Below are 15,502 nucleotides of genomic sequence, written 5' to 3' on the forward strand. Positions count from 1 at the left end.
TCAGGACTTGTGTACTTTTTGTTTTCAAAAGCCTAAAACCATGTTTATCCTGTTCATCAGTACATCTATTACTCTGTCTGGTCACGGTATACACTCGGTAAGTGTTTCAAATGATGGGTTAATGACTGGATAAATGGGTGTTTGTGCCTCCCTGCAAAAAGAGAGAAATGAGGTCTTCCACATAAGAGCAGAAATGAAAGTGATAAGAAGTCCATTTTCTTGTCAACACATTTAGATTTCTGATTCTCTAGCTGTTGTCCAGTTTTGGGAGATGGCTCCTCTTACCTTGGAGAAGCCAAAGGCTTTGACTGGGCCAGGATATACGGAGTTAACTAGTCCTGCCAAATGAGAGACACCACTTCCCAATCAATGATTGCTGTGCCAAGTTTCGGCTCAACAACAAATGAGACGGCCGAGTTTCAGAACAAGCGACACTTAAGGATGGCAGAGATTATGACGCACAAGAACAGCAGAATGACACAGCTTCCAAAGACGTGCGGTTGATACTCCCTCCCTCAGGGAGGAGAAGCCTGGCGAGCCATCCTGGCACAGTGCGGGGGGGCGGGCGTATCACTGAACCTCAGTAGTCCTTTTGGGCCACCAAATGAAAAATGAAAACCCACACGGGATTGGCCCCAGAGATACCAAGTCTTGGCCCTGGGTGAAAACCCAGGCAACCTGTCCAACTTGGCTAGGGATGTGGGAGCCCTCAGATCTCAGCTCTTCACAAACAGTGGGGAACCCAACCCCAAGCATCACTGATAAAGGAGGCGTGAAAGGTGAAGTAGGCTCTGCTTCCTTCGGGGGGCTGCTCCCACCTTTCCCAGGCTCCCTCCTACCCAGAGGACAGGGAGAAGACTCAGGCTGAGTTATGCAGGGGAGGGGAGTGAAGAAGGAAGCACCTGTATCCAGGGGCCCAGCCCACACCCTGCACAATGAAGGCGCCTGGTAATACCTCACCTAATCCTCGCCACAACCTCAGGATATGTGTCTTTTCATCAACTCCGTTTTCCAGACGGTATCAAACCTCACAGAGGTTAAGGTCAGGCCATTTTTTCCACCAATAGTCCTTTTGGTATTTTTTTTTATTATTCTAAAAGTAACACCCAGTCATTAAAGAGAATCTTAAAAATACAATGGCACAAAGAAGAAAATCAACACCACTCCTAATCTCAGAGATAATCGCCTTAGCCTTCTGGAGCACCTCCCATGGTGTTCCATGGTGCGCGTGGACCCGCATGCGTTCGGCATCCTGGCTCTGACACCTCCCAGCTGTGTGACCCTGCGGGGGGGTGGGGGAACCTCTTTGTCCCTCACTTGCCACTTTTACATGCCTTTCTATAATGAAGATGTTAGCTGTTCCGGCCCTGGAGGCTGTCGTGAGCATTCAACAAGTTAGTATGCGCAAGGCACTTAGAACAAGGCTGGCCCAGAGTGAGAGCCCAGAAACCTTCGCTCCGGCCGGGCGCGGTGGCTCACGCCTGTAATCCTAGCTCTCTGGGAGGCCGAGGTGGGTGGATCGTTTTGAGCTCAGGAGTTCGAAACCAGCCTGAGCAAGAGCGAGACCCCGTCTCTACTAAAAAAAACAGAAAGAAATTAATTGAACAACTAAAAATACATAGAAAAAATTAGCCGGGCATGGTGGTGCATGCCTGTAGTCCCAGCTACTCGGGAGGCTGAGGCAGAAGGATCGCTTGAGCCCAGGAGTTTGAGGTTGCTGTGAGCTAGGCTGACGCCACGGCACTCACTCTAGCCAGGGCAACAAAGTGAGACTCTGTCTCAAAAAAAAAAAAAAAAAAACCTTCACTCCTAACTGTCTCTCTCCACAAATACGCTCTTCCATACTTTATAAAAACGGGATTCAATTGTACACACTGACTGGCCATGTTTATTTTTCATTTAACAGTATGGCATGAATACTTAGGAGCACAAAACGTGCTCTTCTCCACCATCGTCTCAAACAGCGGTGGACTGTTCCACTGCATGGCGGGACCACTGTCTATGTGACCAGCCCCCTGCTGCAGGGGCCACTCTACACTGGTCACATGGTGCTGCATGCAAAAGCCTAAGACTTGGTTTCCGAGTTGCCAAATGGCTCCCTCAATGGCTGGGCCAACTTACACCGTGCATCCTCACTAACACTATATATAACTCACGTGTGAAACGGGGCTTGGGCCAGCTCTGCCACGTCCTGGCTGTGTGTCCTTGGGTACTTGGCCGCATAAGCGTGCAAGTGAAAAGATACCCTGTGTCCCATTTGTGAGGGGCACTAGTACAGAAAAGGAAACCGTGACTCACAAGGTGGCACCACTTGCCCGAGGTCATGCAGCAAGGTCAGTGGCTAAGCTGGGACTCTGGGATCAACAGCATTCCCTCGTCAGGAGCCACTGAGGCGAGGCTCTTGCAGGAGGCCCACAAGGGGTGCTTCAGGGGTCTCCCACAGGGACACGCAGCTTGTCACAGTAGACAGTCCTGCAGCCAGATCAGAGGCTGGCACTGGTACCTGAAGCTCCAGGATTCTTATTATAATAAGAGGCACCCCTATCACCTCTCCCCAGCCCCAGAGATGGGTTTCCTGTCACCTCAAAGTGTGTTGGGGGGTGAGGGCCTCTGAGAAAGAAAGGGGCTTGAGAAAGAGACTGGGCGTCCCCAGCCCGGCAGCAAAGCCCACCGAGGCCCAAAGCAAAGGTAGAAAGAATCTCAGGGCTGACCACGGAGCTCACCAGCTCTGACAGGGCTCGATGCCTCAGGGTGACGACGCCAACTCTGACAGTGGCAACTGCCTCAGAGGGCCAAGAATTGGGCCTGGGCTCCCAGACGAGACAATCTAGGGCTTTCCAGGAAGGAGAGCGAAGGAAAGCGAGGCACCAGCTCCCTTCTCCCTCCAGGGCCCGAATCCACTCTCCAGGCACAGGCGGTGCCCTCAGCTGCCCTTGACTAACCGGCCACGGGGCAGGCACAGAGCTGGGGTCTCACCAGACTTGTCCCACTAGACTCCAGACCTATCTCTGGGCCTTCCGGAAGGGTAGGATGGAGCCTTCCTTATCTTCACAACACACAGAGAGCAACACCCTACAGGTTGGCCCTTGGGAACCCTTCCCACCCACCCATCACAGGCAAAGGGAGGGGGCAAGGGCCTCCATGGAATCTACCCCGTCAATTCCCAGAAGCCAAACAGTGAAAGTCACCCAGCAGAAATGATGACAGCCACAATAGGGACAGTCACAATTACTTCTTCTGCGCCAGGCAGGGTGCTAACAGCTGGCCACACATCTCAATCTTCACTAACTCTGAGTGAAGTACTATTTTGATTTACATTTTGCAGCTCAAGATACTGAGGCTCAGAGGGGTGAGGTGACTTGTCCAAAGTCACACAGCAGATAGGCAGTGACGCCAGGAGAAAGCTCAGAGCTGACTCCAGTGCCCACACTCAGAACCACAACACCGGGCCTGCCTAGGGAGAGGAAGAGGCTAGGCCTGGCATTCATTCGTCATCCATTCATTCATTCAGCAGATGTTAACTGAGCACCTACTAGGAGCAAGGCTTGTTCCAGATGCCAGGGACACAAAGGATGGATAACACCCTGCCCTCAGGGGCTTTACATCTGCCAGGGAGGATGAAAAATAAACCAGGAGACACAAAAGAGAATCTTGGTTTGTGAAGAGCTCTGGAGTAAATCGACATGGAGCTGTCACCATGGTCAGGGAGGGGTGGTCAGGGCAGGCCTCTCTGAGGAGGGAATGTGAGTTGAGACCCAGAGGATGAGAAGCAGCCATTTGTGCAGAGTCCTAGGAAGAGAGGAGCAGTCTGGGGAATAGCCAGTGCAAAGGTCCTGAGGCAGAAAGGAGCTTCAGGGCTCGACTTCTTCTCAACTGCTCTCAGAGGCCCCCACTGTCCCCCACCCCTGGACCCAGGCTGTCTGGAGTTAACTCTTTAGTCACCAGTGCATTGGTCAATTCAATTCCCCTCCCCTCAAGTCTTAGGGCTTAGTTTTGGCTCTGGTATAGCCTGTTAGTCAGAAAAAAATCAGTAAGCTATGGGGGCAGGAAGAGAAAAAAACTGTATCAAAGGGGAAGCAGAGAGAAAGGGGAAGAGAAAGAGTAAAGTGGAAGGCGAGTGCGGTGGAGAGAGGGAGATGGTAGGAGCAGGCCTTTCAGTGCACGCCCCTCCCTGCTCTGCTGGTAGGACCGGGCACCCCCGCATCAGGGTGCTGTGGTCCCAGCAGCCCCACCTACAAGGGCCCCAGTAACACCCAGCTCCCCCACCCTGCTGCCCACCTCTTCCCCTGCCACTTCCTGTGCTAGCCCTGGCTGCACCCGTCACCACTTCCTCTGCATGGGAGGCCACCATCGCCACCCAGCTGAGGCAGGCCCAAGGAGAAGGGTGACATTCCTGGGCACAGAAACCCCAAGGCCGCAGGGGGACACCATGTTGAAATGACCCTGGACCCTCTCTGCCCAAGAAGCCCCTTCACTTATCCCTTTGTGCTACGCAGGGGAAAGGGACAAGCTCCTGGCCAGAGGGATCCAGGTGCAAGCCCCAGCCCTGCCTCGGAAAGCTGCGTGACCCTGAGTACATCATTGCTCCTGTCTGGGCCTCCGTTTCATCAGCTATGGAGGGGGTAGTAAGCCGCGCCGTTCATGGGGGGACAGTAAGAAGAATAAACGATGGGCAGAGAAGAACCGAGCAAAAGTCAACTCCCTACTTGTTCAACTGGGAACCTGCAGTCCCTGGCACAAGCAGGTGCTCAGTGAACAATTCTAGTGGCTGATACTTATTCGGGTTCCGCCAGTGTCCCGGACCAAGTGGTTTCGTGGGTTATCTCAATTCGTCCCGCAACAACCCTACGCAGATGTACCAGTACTATCACCATTTTGCAGCTAAAGAAACAGAGGCGGAGAGAATGAACTTCCTCAGGATCACACAACCTGCAAGAGACAGAGCCAGGCTTGAACTCCAGGAACGTACCCAGGCTCCCGCACCACCTCTGATCCCAGGCCAGCGTGAGCTTCCCGTCCCATCTCACCCTCCCTGCTCTTCGTCCTGCGCCCGACCACCGCACCTCAGCTCCCTAGACTCCTTGGTGCCTTCCTCCCACGCACATCTCCTTCTGGGCTGGTCACCCTCCAACAGTCACCTCCCCTCTCTGGACTCTGACTTGGGCCCCAACCACAGCTCTGGCCTTGGCCTTCCCTCCCATTCCCATCTGCTTGGGTCACCAGGCTGTGGCCACTCTGGCCCAGCCTCCACCCAGCACGGGCCACCTTAGCCTTGGGCAACCAGGAAACCTTGTTGTGGCACCCTCCAATTGTGTCTCCTGGTCACGGCCTCCTCCCAATCCAAAGTGGCCCCCTCTCTAACATTATGCAGGTTGACCTGGTCAGGCCCAGGGGGACATAAGGCAAGCCAGGCAGGACATTGTTTGAGGTCAAAACCGCCCAGTTCAAATTGCTCGGCTTGGCATTCGAGGCCCTCTTGACTTGGTCCCTGCTATGGTCTGAATATCTGTGTCCCTACAAGTTTGAATCCTAACATCTAAGCTGCTGGTATTCAGAGGTGGGGCCCTTAGGGAGGCGATTAGGTCATGAAGGCCAAGCCCTCGCGAACAGGATTAGCGCCCAAGGGAGCTCCTTCATCCCTTCTACCACGTGAGGACACAGAGAGGAGGGACCATCTGTGAGAAACGGGGCCCTCACCAGACACCAAATCTGCTGGCACCTCAATCTTGGCCTTCCCAGCCTCCAGAACTGAGAGAAAATAAATTTCTGTTGTTTATAAGCCACCCAGTCTGCGGTATTTTGTTATAGCCGCCCAAATGGACTAAGACAGCCCCCAAATGCAATCCTGGATCTGGCCCTGCCCTGGCCACCCCCCAGGCTGCGCCCAGCTCCCAAACCCCCTGACCACGGCCTGAGGAGACAATGAAAATGGGCAGAGTGGGCAGGGGGAGGGGATAGGGTGGCAGCCAACGGCAGAGGCCAGATCTACACTGCCAACACGGTCACTATCCACACGTCACTGTCGGGCACCTGGCGTGTGGCCAGTGCAGACTGAGGTGTATGTCAGTGCAGAACACACGCTGAGTTTCAAGGACTTAGCATGGAGACAAAGAATATAACGTATCGCTTTAATTCTGTATTTACTACATGCTGAAAATACAAATATGCTATTAAATTCATTTTCCCCATTTTTTGCCTGGTTTGAATGAGGCAACTACAGAATTTGTCACTGTATATGTGGCTCGAGTGATACTTCCATTGGACCACGCCGGCTCAGACGGCTGCTCCTCGGTTCCAGCACACGTGGCCCCGCAGGAATGCAGGCTGGGACCAGCTTACACGACACTTCAAGAAAAGACAGAAATCTGGGCTTTTCGTAGAACTCTCCTGATTTCAAAATGCTGGCGGTCAATTCAAATTTGGTTCAGCCACTGTGGGAACCACACAAACCCGTCCTCGGGCCACACCAGGCTCAAGGGCCAGCAGTTGGCAACTTTGGGGTCTCTGGTCAGCCTCTCTCCTGGCCTGGGCTTCCTCCACCTTCCCATCACCACCCGCCCTGCCCTACCAGGTGGAAGCTTTCCTGCTCATGGCCGTCTGTCTGTCTGTCCCTGCACCGCTCTTATCGCAGGCAGCACCTTCCTCTTTCCTCCCCTAGGACACCCTGGGACAGCTAGGGAGGCCACTATCTTATCCTGAGCGCTTGCTGTGGCCGCCTGCTGTATCCTCTGTATGAGCTTGTCCAATTCTCACTACAGCTCCCAGGGTGGTGTCAGCCCCACCATGCATGTGGGCAAACTGGGGGAGGCTCAGAGACCAGCTACTAGCCTGACATCACACAGTTGCTAAATGGGACAGCCAGGATTTGAACCCTGGTCCACCTGGCTGCAAGGCCCACATCTTTCATTGTACGCCCAAAGCTTGATGCAGGAGGTGGATGGCTACCATTTCCTGGACTGAATAAAGGCACACTCATCTGTGCGAGGCGGCGGCTCTCAACTGGAGTGATACTGCCTCCCCTCCCCCCGGGGATGTGGCAATGTCTGGGGACATTTTGGTTTCCACAACTGGAGGGGGCGGGTACTGGCATCTTGTGGGTAGAAACCAGGGGAGCTGCTCAACATCCTGTCGTGCACAGGACAGCCCCACAAGAAAGGATTATCCTGCCCAAAACATCAGCAGTGCTGAGACCAGGAAGCCCTGGTGCGAGAGCTGAGCTGCAAACACTAAAGCATACCTGCCTTGTCCCCAGCAGAAGCAGCAGTAACTGGGCAGGCCCATCTCCATTTGAACCAAGAGCACCAACAATCACAAGTCGTCTTCACATCCTGAGTGCTCGCTGGTTGGGGAAGTGCGCCCTTCCTTAGCCCCTCTCAGCCCAGGGTGCACCTCCCCTGCACAGACACGGCCTCAGGCTCAGAGGGGGAGGTCACTTGCTTGGGGTCCAAACAGGGCCAGGACTGGGACCCAGATCCTACCGAGCCCCAAATCTCTTCCCTTAACCACCACCCTGTTTTATTACCCTCAGCAGCAGCTGGGCCTGGGGGTGACCACCCAAGGTAGTTTGGGGGACTGTCCTGTGACAGCCCCTGGGGCTTTCCCCCTCGTCCAGGCAAGCGCAGGAGGCTGGGCGACTAGAGAGGCGCTGGATGGGGCGGTCTGCTTGTTCAGCTCCCTGGCTCCGGCCTGCTTTGGAGCACTCCCCAGAGTGGCAAGTGCTAAGTCAGCCCACCAGGACTGCAGGCGCAGCCGGCGCTCAAGCGGACCCCCAGACAGGCGTCATCCCCAGGAAGCTCAGCCCACTTTGATTTTAGGACCAAGTCAGGAGTCAGAAACCCACTCACAATAGCGTGGACTTGGGTTTAAAAATACTTGGCTGAGCGGAAATAAGGTTACTGCCTGGGGGCAGATCTCTTTCCGGGGGAGGAGGGGCAGGAGGAGGAGGAGAAAGAGGAGGGGGACCTTCCGCAGCCCCAGAGGAAGCAGAAACCCAGGCTCTCAAACTAGCAGGCAGGAGAGGAGGTGAAGGGGCAGGGCCCTGGCCTACAGAGGGCGGAAAGGCTGCCAGGGGTCACACCTCACTGAACCTTGGCTTCCTCTAAACCAGGCAGGGCAGGCAGGATGTCACATCACTGCCGAAGCCAGCACAGCTGGAGGGGGCGCCTAAGGTCTGAGCAGCAGCTGCCAAGGTCCCTGTGCTCTTGCGGGGTCCAAGAGAATTTGGGGACCGGCCTTCAGCAACAGCAAGGGACAAAGGAGACCTCTATTAATTTATCTCATTTTATTGTGAAAATCACCCTCAGATAGGTATACCCTTCGACCTAGTAGTTCCCTTCTGAAAGTCTAGCTTAAAAAATAATTTAAGGCTGGGCACAGCGGCTCATGCTCATAGTCCCAGCACTTTAGGAGGCCAAGGCAGGAGGATCACTTAAGCCCAGGAGTTCGAGGCTGCAGTGAGCTATGATGACGCCACTGCACTCCAGCCTGGGCAGCAGAGCAAGATCTGCTCAAAAACAAAAAAAAAAAAATTAAAATACAGTAAGAACTTTACAAAGTTGTTCATTGAGGTACAGTGAGCTCTGCAGTAAACCCCGATTAAACTTGTCGATTCTGTTGCAACGCCATTGACATGTTAGGGAGTGATTTTATTATAACACTAAGGTTGCATTGGCTTATGTGCAATTGATTATCTACAAAAAACACTAGGTGAATGCAGAAAACTGCACCCAGCTGCTCTCGGCATAAAAGGAACACACAAAACACTGACCTCAAACATCCATCAACTTCCTACTCCCATTGCTTCATCAGCTGCCACCTTTCTGGCACCCACGACCACGAGCACACTGCGGGTTTTTTTCAAGGTAAGGCGTCCCACTTATCAAAACATTCATGTGTTTCTTCTCCATGTAACTTGTATAAAACTGTGCTACTAGTTTTTAGGTTCTGAGCTTTTTTTTTTTAACAGATGAAGTTTTTGAGTGTTAGGCACTTAACGCTGTTTTCCCCATAAGGCCTCTAGTTTTTATTGTGTGATTTTGCACAGATTGCTGATTTTTAGGAAGGTATATATATATTTTACATTATATATTACATAAAGTGCCTAGCACAGTGCCTGGCACATGACAAGCATTTAATCAATTTTAACTTGTTAATAGTAAAAAATAAGGGTGGGGGAGAAATTACTTAAATATCCAATAAGATTAAGATCAAGGGGGCACTGAGCCATCCCAGAAGGTATCTGGGAAATGTTTAGCACAATACAGTTTAAGGATGAAAGATAGCATAAAACACTGTAGATACACACGAAAACTACCACAAAGAAAAAAACTGTCACCATAAAATCATAAAGTCTGAAAGGAAATACATCAAAATGTCAACAGCAATTGATGGGACTTAGGGTGATTTTTTTGTTTCTTTTTAATTTTGGCTATTTTTTTTGCAAACTCTTGGTTTTGCAAAATAAGAATTTTAAAAGTTTAAAGAAAATAAAAGATCAAAATCAAAGCAATTTTCAAGAATCAGAAAAATAATCTCAGCCTGCTAACCTAACTCTTTTCATTTCTGCATGTTCCCTGGCGGTGTTCGGGGCAGGAGCACCAGTTTCACCGCTGCTGGCGCAGCAAGGATACCTTGCCAAAGGCAGCTCTCAAACGCTTCTTCCTCTTTCTACCTCCTCTTCAGAATGAAGATTATTTTCAATAGTTAGAATTTTGAAACTACATAGCTTGTAAGCTTTACTTTGTGTTCTAGTAATGGACCAGAAATGATTTTCTTTTGAAACCGATTTGTAATCACAAAGGGACTATGAGAATGAGCTTGACTTTGCACAAAATCAATCCTATCCTACTGTATCTTCTCCTGGGTCAGATGGATACAGGCTTATCAGGGAGAAGAGGCTCTATGTCTCAGAGACTGCTGACGTTAAGACTCTCGTCAAGAAATCTGGCATCAGAGTCCCCTCCTGACAATGTTGACAAGCTTGCACTTTACGGCTTCACAGGCCCAGGAAGTCCTCAGGAAGGCCTTCACCACCTTGGCTGCTGGGAGAAAAACCTGCTATTTCTAGGACAGGGAGAAGAGATGGTGCTGGCGACCCCTCCCCAGCTCATGGCCAACTGCTTTCCCAGGCGCCATGTCAAAAGGGAATCTCTGGTCCCTGCCATAAAACCAAGATGGAATTTCTGGCTTGGGCTACCATAGCGACCAGGCTAGGGAACAAGAAACTGGGTGGGAGTCGTGGTCCTTGATTAGAAGGTCTTTATCAAAAGCAGTACCTGCTTTAACTTCAACTATAAGGGCTGAGTAAACACTACCTCTCCAGGGCAGGCAGGCTGGGTGACCGGGAACTTTGATTCAAGATGGGTCTTCCTTAGTTTTTTTTTTTGAGACAGAGTCTCACTCTCTTGCCTGGGCTAGAGTGCTGTGGCGTTAGCCTAGCTCACAGCAACCTCAGACTCCTGGGCTCAGGCGATCCTCCTGCCTCAGCCTCCCGGGTAGCTGGGACTACAGGCACACGCCACCACGCCCGGCTAATTTTTTCTATTTTTAGTTGTTTGGCCAATTTCTTTCTATTTTTAGTAGAGACGGGGTCTCGCTCTTGCTCAGGCTGATCTCGAACTCCTGAGCTCAAACAATCCACCCGCCTCGGCCTCCCAGAGTGCTAGGATTACAGGCCTGAGCCACCGCGCCCGGCCGGGTCTTCCTTAGTTGGTGACTAAGGAAAAAGTGTTAAACTGAAGCCCAGAGCCTTGGGTTCTAGTTCCTTCCCCTCTCTGGGCCCTAGCACCCCTGCACGTAACGTGAGATTATGTTGCATCAACAGAGCACACACTAAATAGATAACAGAATAAACTGTCCAGGTGTATCAGGCATCCTCAGCTCTCTCAGTCTCGCTCTCCCTTGTCTTAACTATGAGAAAATCATGGGTTGGGGGAGCCTCCTCACAGCTTGGAGAACTGGAGTCACTTTTTAAAAAGTGACTTTCCATGTACTTTGGAGAACCAGGAGGGGACAAAATAACTTGTGAATCAGATGAGCTCCTTTGAACGAAACTTCCAAAGTAGCAGCGGAGTCTTACAGGGCTAAAGCAGGCGGAAATGGCAACCGAAAATGACAAAGGGAAATCTTACCAACATGAAAGCAAAGTTCTGCATTTAAGTTGGAATGAAAATGACCCACGTGAAGCCAGGATACACGGGGGGAGAGAACAAGAAGGCAATTGAAAGCCCCTAATGGACAAAAGACATCATTGAGAACCACAAGCATGCACTAAAAACACCAACTGAACCTTCTGGAGAAAGTGGATGATGTGGTGGGCTGACCAAGAGTCCAGCTGCCCGCACAGTGGTCAGCGTATCTGCAGGAGCAGGCTCTGTCCTCGGCGGGCAAGGACACTGGCAGGGTGTTCAGGGAGAGCCGAGAGGCTGAGGAACGTTTTCTGGTGCCACTAGGAGGAAGACACAGCTCTGAGAAGAGTCAAGGAAAGATGAGAGAAGAAAGGGTGTGGGGCTGCCCTCAAATATGTGCGAAGCGCTCGGGCAACGTAGGGCAGCAAATGAGGGCAGTCCAAACGCTCCAGCTCCGACCACAGGGCCTTTGCTCCAATGGGGGTGCCTTGCCCCAGTAACAGGAAGTGCGGGCTCAGAGGGGAGGTGGTAAGGTAACAAAAGGGGCCCGGATGGGCCTGGTTGGTCTCAAAATGGCTACCACTCCAAGCCTCTAGAGCAGTGCTTCTCAACTGGGGTGGGCCTGAGATTGTTCACTTCTAACAAGGTCGCAGATAATGCTAATTCTAGTCATCCAGGAACTACGCCTTGGTAACTAGGCTCTAGACCACTTTCATGTCAGAGAGATCAAGTCCTGACCCAGGGGGCCTGAGGGAGCCCTCTCAGTAGTCCAGCCTCCTGAAAGGGCAATCTTGGGGTCAGAGTGGACTACAAGCTACAACAGCCCCAAGGAGGAAAATGGCTGGCTTAGGAAGGAGGCACTCTCCTGGAGTTATACACCAGCTTAACAAGTGGGAGTCTCCCAGTAAGTTTTCGTAGAGACAAGGAGATCAGGGAAAGGGTGGAGTCAAACTGTAGGTGTTTTGGTCCCTAAAACAACTCAGCAACTCAGACTTGGCTCACAAGAGCAGAAACCATACAACGTCCTGCTGCAAACGTGTGGCCGCAAACTGATTCAATCAGTTCTGCCCCACCCACCCGTCCACAAAAGCTCTCCACCGGGTCTTCCCCTAAGGGAGAGGTAACTGCAGACTGGGAGATTCCCGAGCTGTGACTCAGACGTACAGAATCAGATCTGTTCCTCGAAGCTGCGCATTCATGAGACCTTGACCTCCTCCTCGGTCCAGCCCACCTTCCCAAGCCACACCTTGCCCTCACTTCAGGTGTGTTCCCAACTCCCAGCCCTCCCAGGCGCAGATGACTTTCTCTGTCCCTATCGCTTAGGCATTCCCAAAGCATCTGTGATGCCTCGTATGACAGTTTTAGGGAGGGTTCCCGGAGTGGCCTTCTCGAATGCCGAGGTCCTATAAGCGCTGCTTTGTCTCCCCCAGAGGCGCCCAGCGCGGTGCGGGACGCACAGGAAGTGCTCAGAAGCCGAGGTAGGGGCGGCAGTGGAGCCCAGAGGGGGCGCCCAGCGCGCAGGGAGTCGCCCGGGCTGGGTGAGGTTCCCCCCAAGACAAGAATCGCCAGCGCGGGGCCCGGGACCCCAAGCTCAGGGCCGGGCAGCCCCGTGCGTCTTCCCGAGCCGGGGCCGGGCTGACCGGGGCCGGCGCCCCTTCCTTCCGGAGCCGCTCGACGCGCCCGGCCACCCACCTCCCCCGTCCTCACCTTGTAAACCTTGCCGAAGGCGCCGTCGCCCAGCTCGCCCACGATCTCCCACACCTCGTTGGGGTCCAAGTCCCGGCGGACGTGCTCATATTCGCGGGACTTTCGCTTCTCGAAGGTAGACAGGCGCAGGATGCGGCGGAAATTGGCGAAAGCCATGACTGGGGGCGCGCGAGCGGGGGCGAGGCAGCGCCGGCTCCGGCTGTGGCTCGGGCGGCCGCGGGGATGGTAGGAGGACGCCGCGGCGCTCGGGGCTCTCCCCAGACCCGCCCTTCCTCGCAGCCAGACCCCGTCCAACGCGCCCTGGGCAGCGCCGCGGCGGGAGCACCCGGAACCGCGCAGGCGGCCGCGTCCCCGCCCCCGCCCTGTCCCGTCCCCCGGGCCGCCTCCCGAGCGCCAGCCCCACTCGCGCCGCACCCGCGCCCAGCCCAGCCCAGCCCACGAGCCCCGGACGCGTTCTGGGGACCGGCCCCGCGCCCGCCCACCGGCCCGGCTCCACCTGCCGCTCCCCGAGACCCCCTAAGTGGCTGCGGGGGCTCCCCGGCTCCGCCCGTCGCCGCAGGGCACTCTGGAAACTGTAGTCCCCGCGCACCTCGCGCCGCGCGCCGCGGGCTGGGCTTTGGGGAGCTTAGGGGACCGCTCGAACGGCCGTCCCGGGTCTGAGGAGACAGCTGCGCCGCGTGGCTCCCAAAACTGGCGGGAGCGAGAGGGGCAGCCAGCTGGCATTTCGCGAACGCCCACTGATCGTCGTCAGTGCCAAGAAGGTGAGCCGCGTTAGCGCACTGAATCCGCCCGCAACTCCCGGGGAGGTTGTCCTGCTGGCCCCACTTTTCCGACGGGGACGCCCGGAGAGCGAGGGCGCTTGCTTGGGGCGCGCATCCTGGCGACCAGTCGGCGGCGGGCCATCGGCGCGCTGCTGCCTCCTAGTGTGCGGCGCCCTGGGGCCGCGGCAGTCCCTGCAGGCCTAACTTTCCCCACGCACGTCCTGCCTCCCAGGGGCTCCCCCGCCGCCGTCCACAAACCTGCCCGCATTACAGGGCTGAGAGAAGGCGCGCCTTTGCGACTTATGCATCTCAGGCTTCGTGATGGGTTTGCAGGTACATTTGCATAATACCTAAAAACCGTCTTATTCTTAGTTTCCCAATTTAAAAAAAAAATGAGCATATTACAGGTCAAACTAAAGTCAACTTTGACCCCTTTTTTTTGTGTGTGTTGAAAATATATCGATTTAATGTTCTATTTCACTTAAATCTAAACTTGCCAGGGGTAAGCATCTAATTACTTTATTATGTTTTTAGGGTAATCATGCCCAGCCTTTTACCTACCAAGTATGTATTATTGTATTATGAATTCCTTTTCTTTTATATCTTTTTTTTTTTATTTCAGCAAATTATGAGTGTACATATGTTTAGGTTACGTGTGTTGCCCTTGGTTACCCCCCCCACCGAAGTCCGTGTTTCAAATATGTCCATCCTTCAGGTAGTGCGCATTGCACTCCTTGTGTATACAAATACCCGTCCCCAACTTTGACCCCTTTGATCCTCGATCCTGGCGGTTTGACTCACTTCACTGCTACGGGTGCCTGTTTGTCCTACAGAGAGTTTTAAAATGCTTTTACTAGAATCTTCTAGGTGGCTTCCAAACAGAAAGTGCTGGGGGGTGGGCAGCCTGCAAGGCTTATTAAGGTGACCCTCTCTCATAAACAAGTTGAATCTCAGCAAATAGCACTTTCCAAGAACCCCAACCCCAGAGAACGGCTATGTTGAGGTGTTTTCACCCCTTCCTCGGGACATTGTTCGAAAATATCCCTTGAGCAGTGTGCAAACCCCAGGCTAGCCTTAAATCGGAAACGCCAGCTAAAGAAGCCTGCCATGCTGGTGGTTGGTGGTCGGCGCAAAGGGTGCCCCGACTGGGGGTTGCCGAACAGTTCAAAATGTTCCCGCAACTGGATGAGTATTGGAATTTTAGAGGGTCTTTAGTACTAAAAGAAGGAAATGCGCAAGACTGCTGTCATCAAGTCAGCCCATGTTGGAACCTCCCAGAACGTGTGGAAAGGTTGGTCTTTCATTTGTTTGAGCTCATTTGACCAACTATAGGGAGGGAATGGGGGGGACCAAGAGGGTCGCTTCCCCGCTAGATGAAGGCTCTGACTTCCCCAGAAGCTGTTGGCCCCTGGGTGGAGATGGAGGTCAGAGGGGTCTGACCAGCCCTGAGAGCTCGAGAAGAAAAATGAAATGAGAAATGAAAATGGAAAGCTTCATTCAAAAGCATTATGTTAAGTGAAAGAAGCCAGACACAAAAGACCACGTTACATGATTCCATTTATACAAAATGTCTAGAAAAGGCATATCTATACAGACAAAAAGTAGATTAATGGTTGCCTGGGGCTGGATGTGAAAGGGAAATTAACTAAAAGTAGACAGTGAAGTCTTATTGGGGTGATGAAAACGTTCTACAGCTGAACTGCAGTGATGATTTCGCAACTCGGTAAATTAACCCCCAAATCACTGAATTGTAAATTTTTATTATATTTTTATAAATCGGTAAATTTTATGATGTGTAAATTATACCTCAGTAACATTATAAGAAAAACAGAAAGTTTCAACAGAACCAAAGCTACTTCTTTGAAATAACTAACAGATAAAAGAAAAAGAAAAAAAGAGTTGGGGAGA

General features: G+C 52.8%; 1 protein-coding gene across 1 annotated transcript in view; it reads right to left on the reverse strand.

Moving 5' to 3' along the window:
• Nucleotides 1-13,184, reverse strand: part of STK10 (serine/threonine kinase 10) — a 115,103-nt gene extending 101,919 nt beyond the window's left edge. The window contains exon 1 of the mRNA XM_012649734.1: nt 12,834-13,184. Coding sequence (XP_012505188.1) covers nt 12,834-12,989 — 156 coding nt within the window. The 5' untranslated portion in view covers nt 12,990-13,184. The remainder of the gene's footprint in view (nt 1-12,833) is intronic.
• Between the last annotated feature and the right edge of the window lie 2,318 nt (nt 13,185-15,502).

Source organism: Propithecus coquereli, unplaced genomic scaffold (assembly GCF_000956105.1).
Source record: "Propithecus coquereli isolate 6110/MARCELLA unplaced genomic scaffold, Pcoq_1.0 Scaffold301, whole genome shotgun sequence".
Taxonomy (NCBI): Eukaryota; Metazoa; Chordata; class Mammalia; order Primates; family Indriidae; genus Propithecus; species Propithecus coquereli.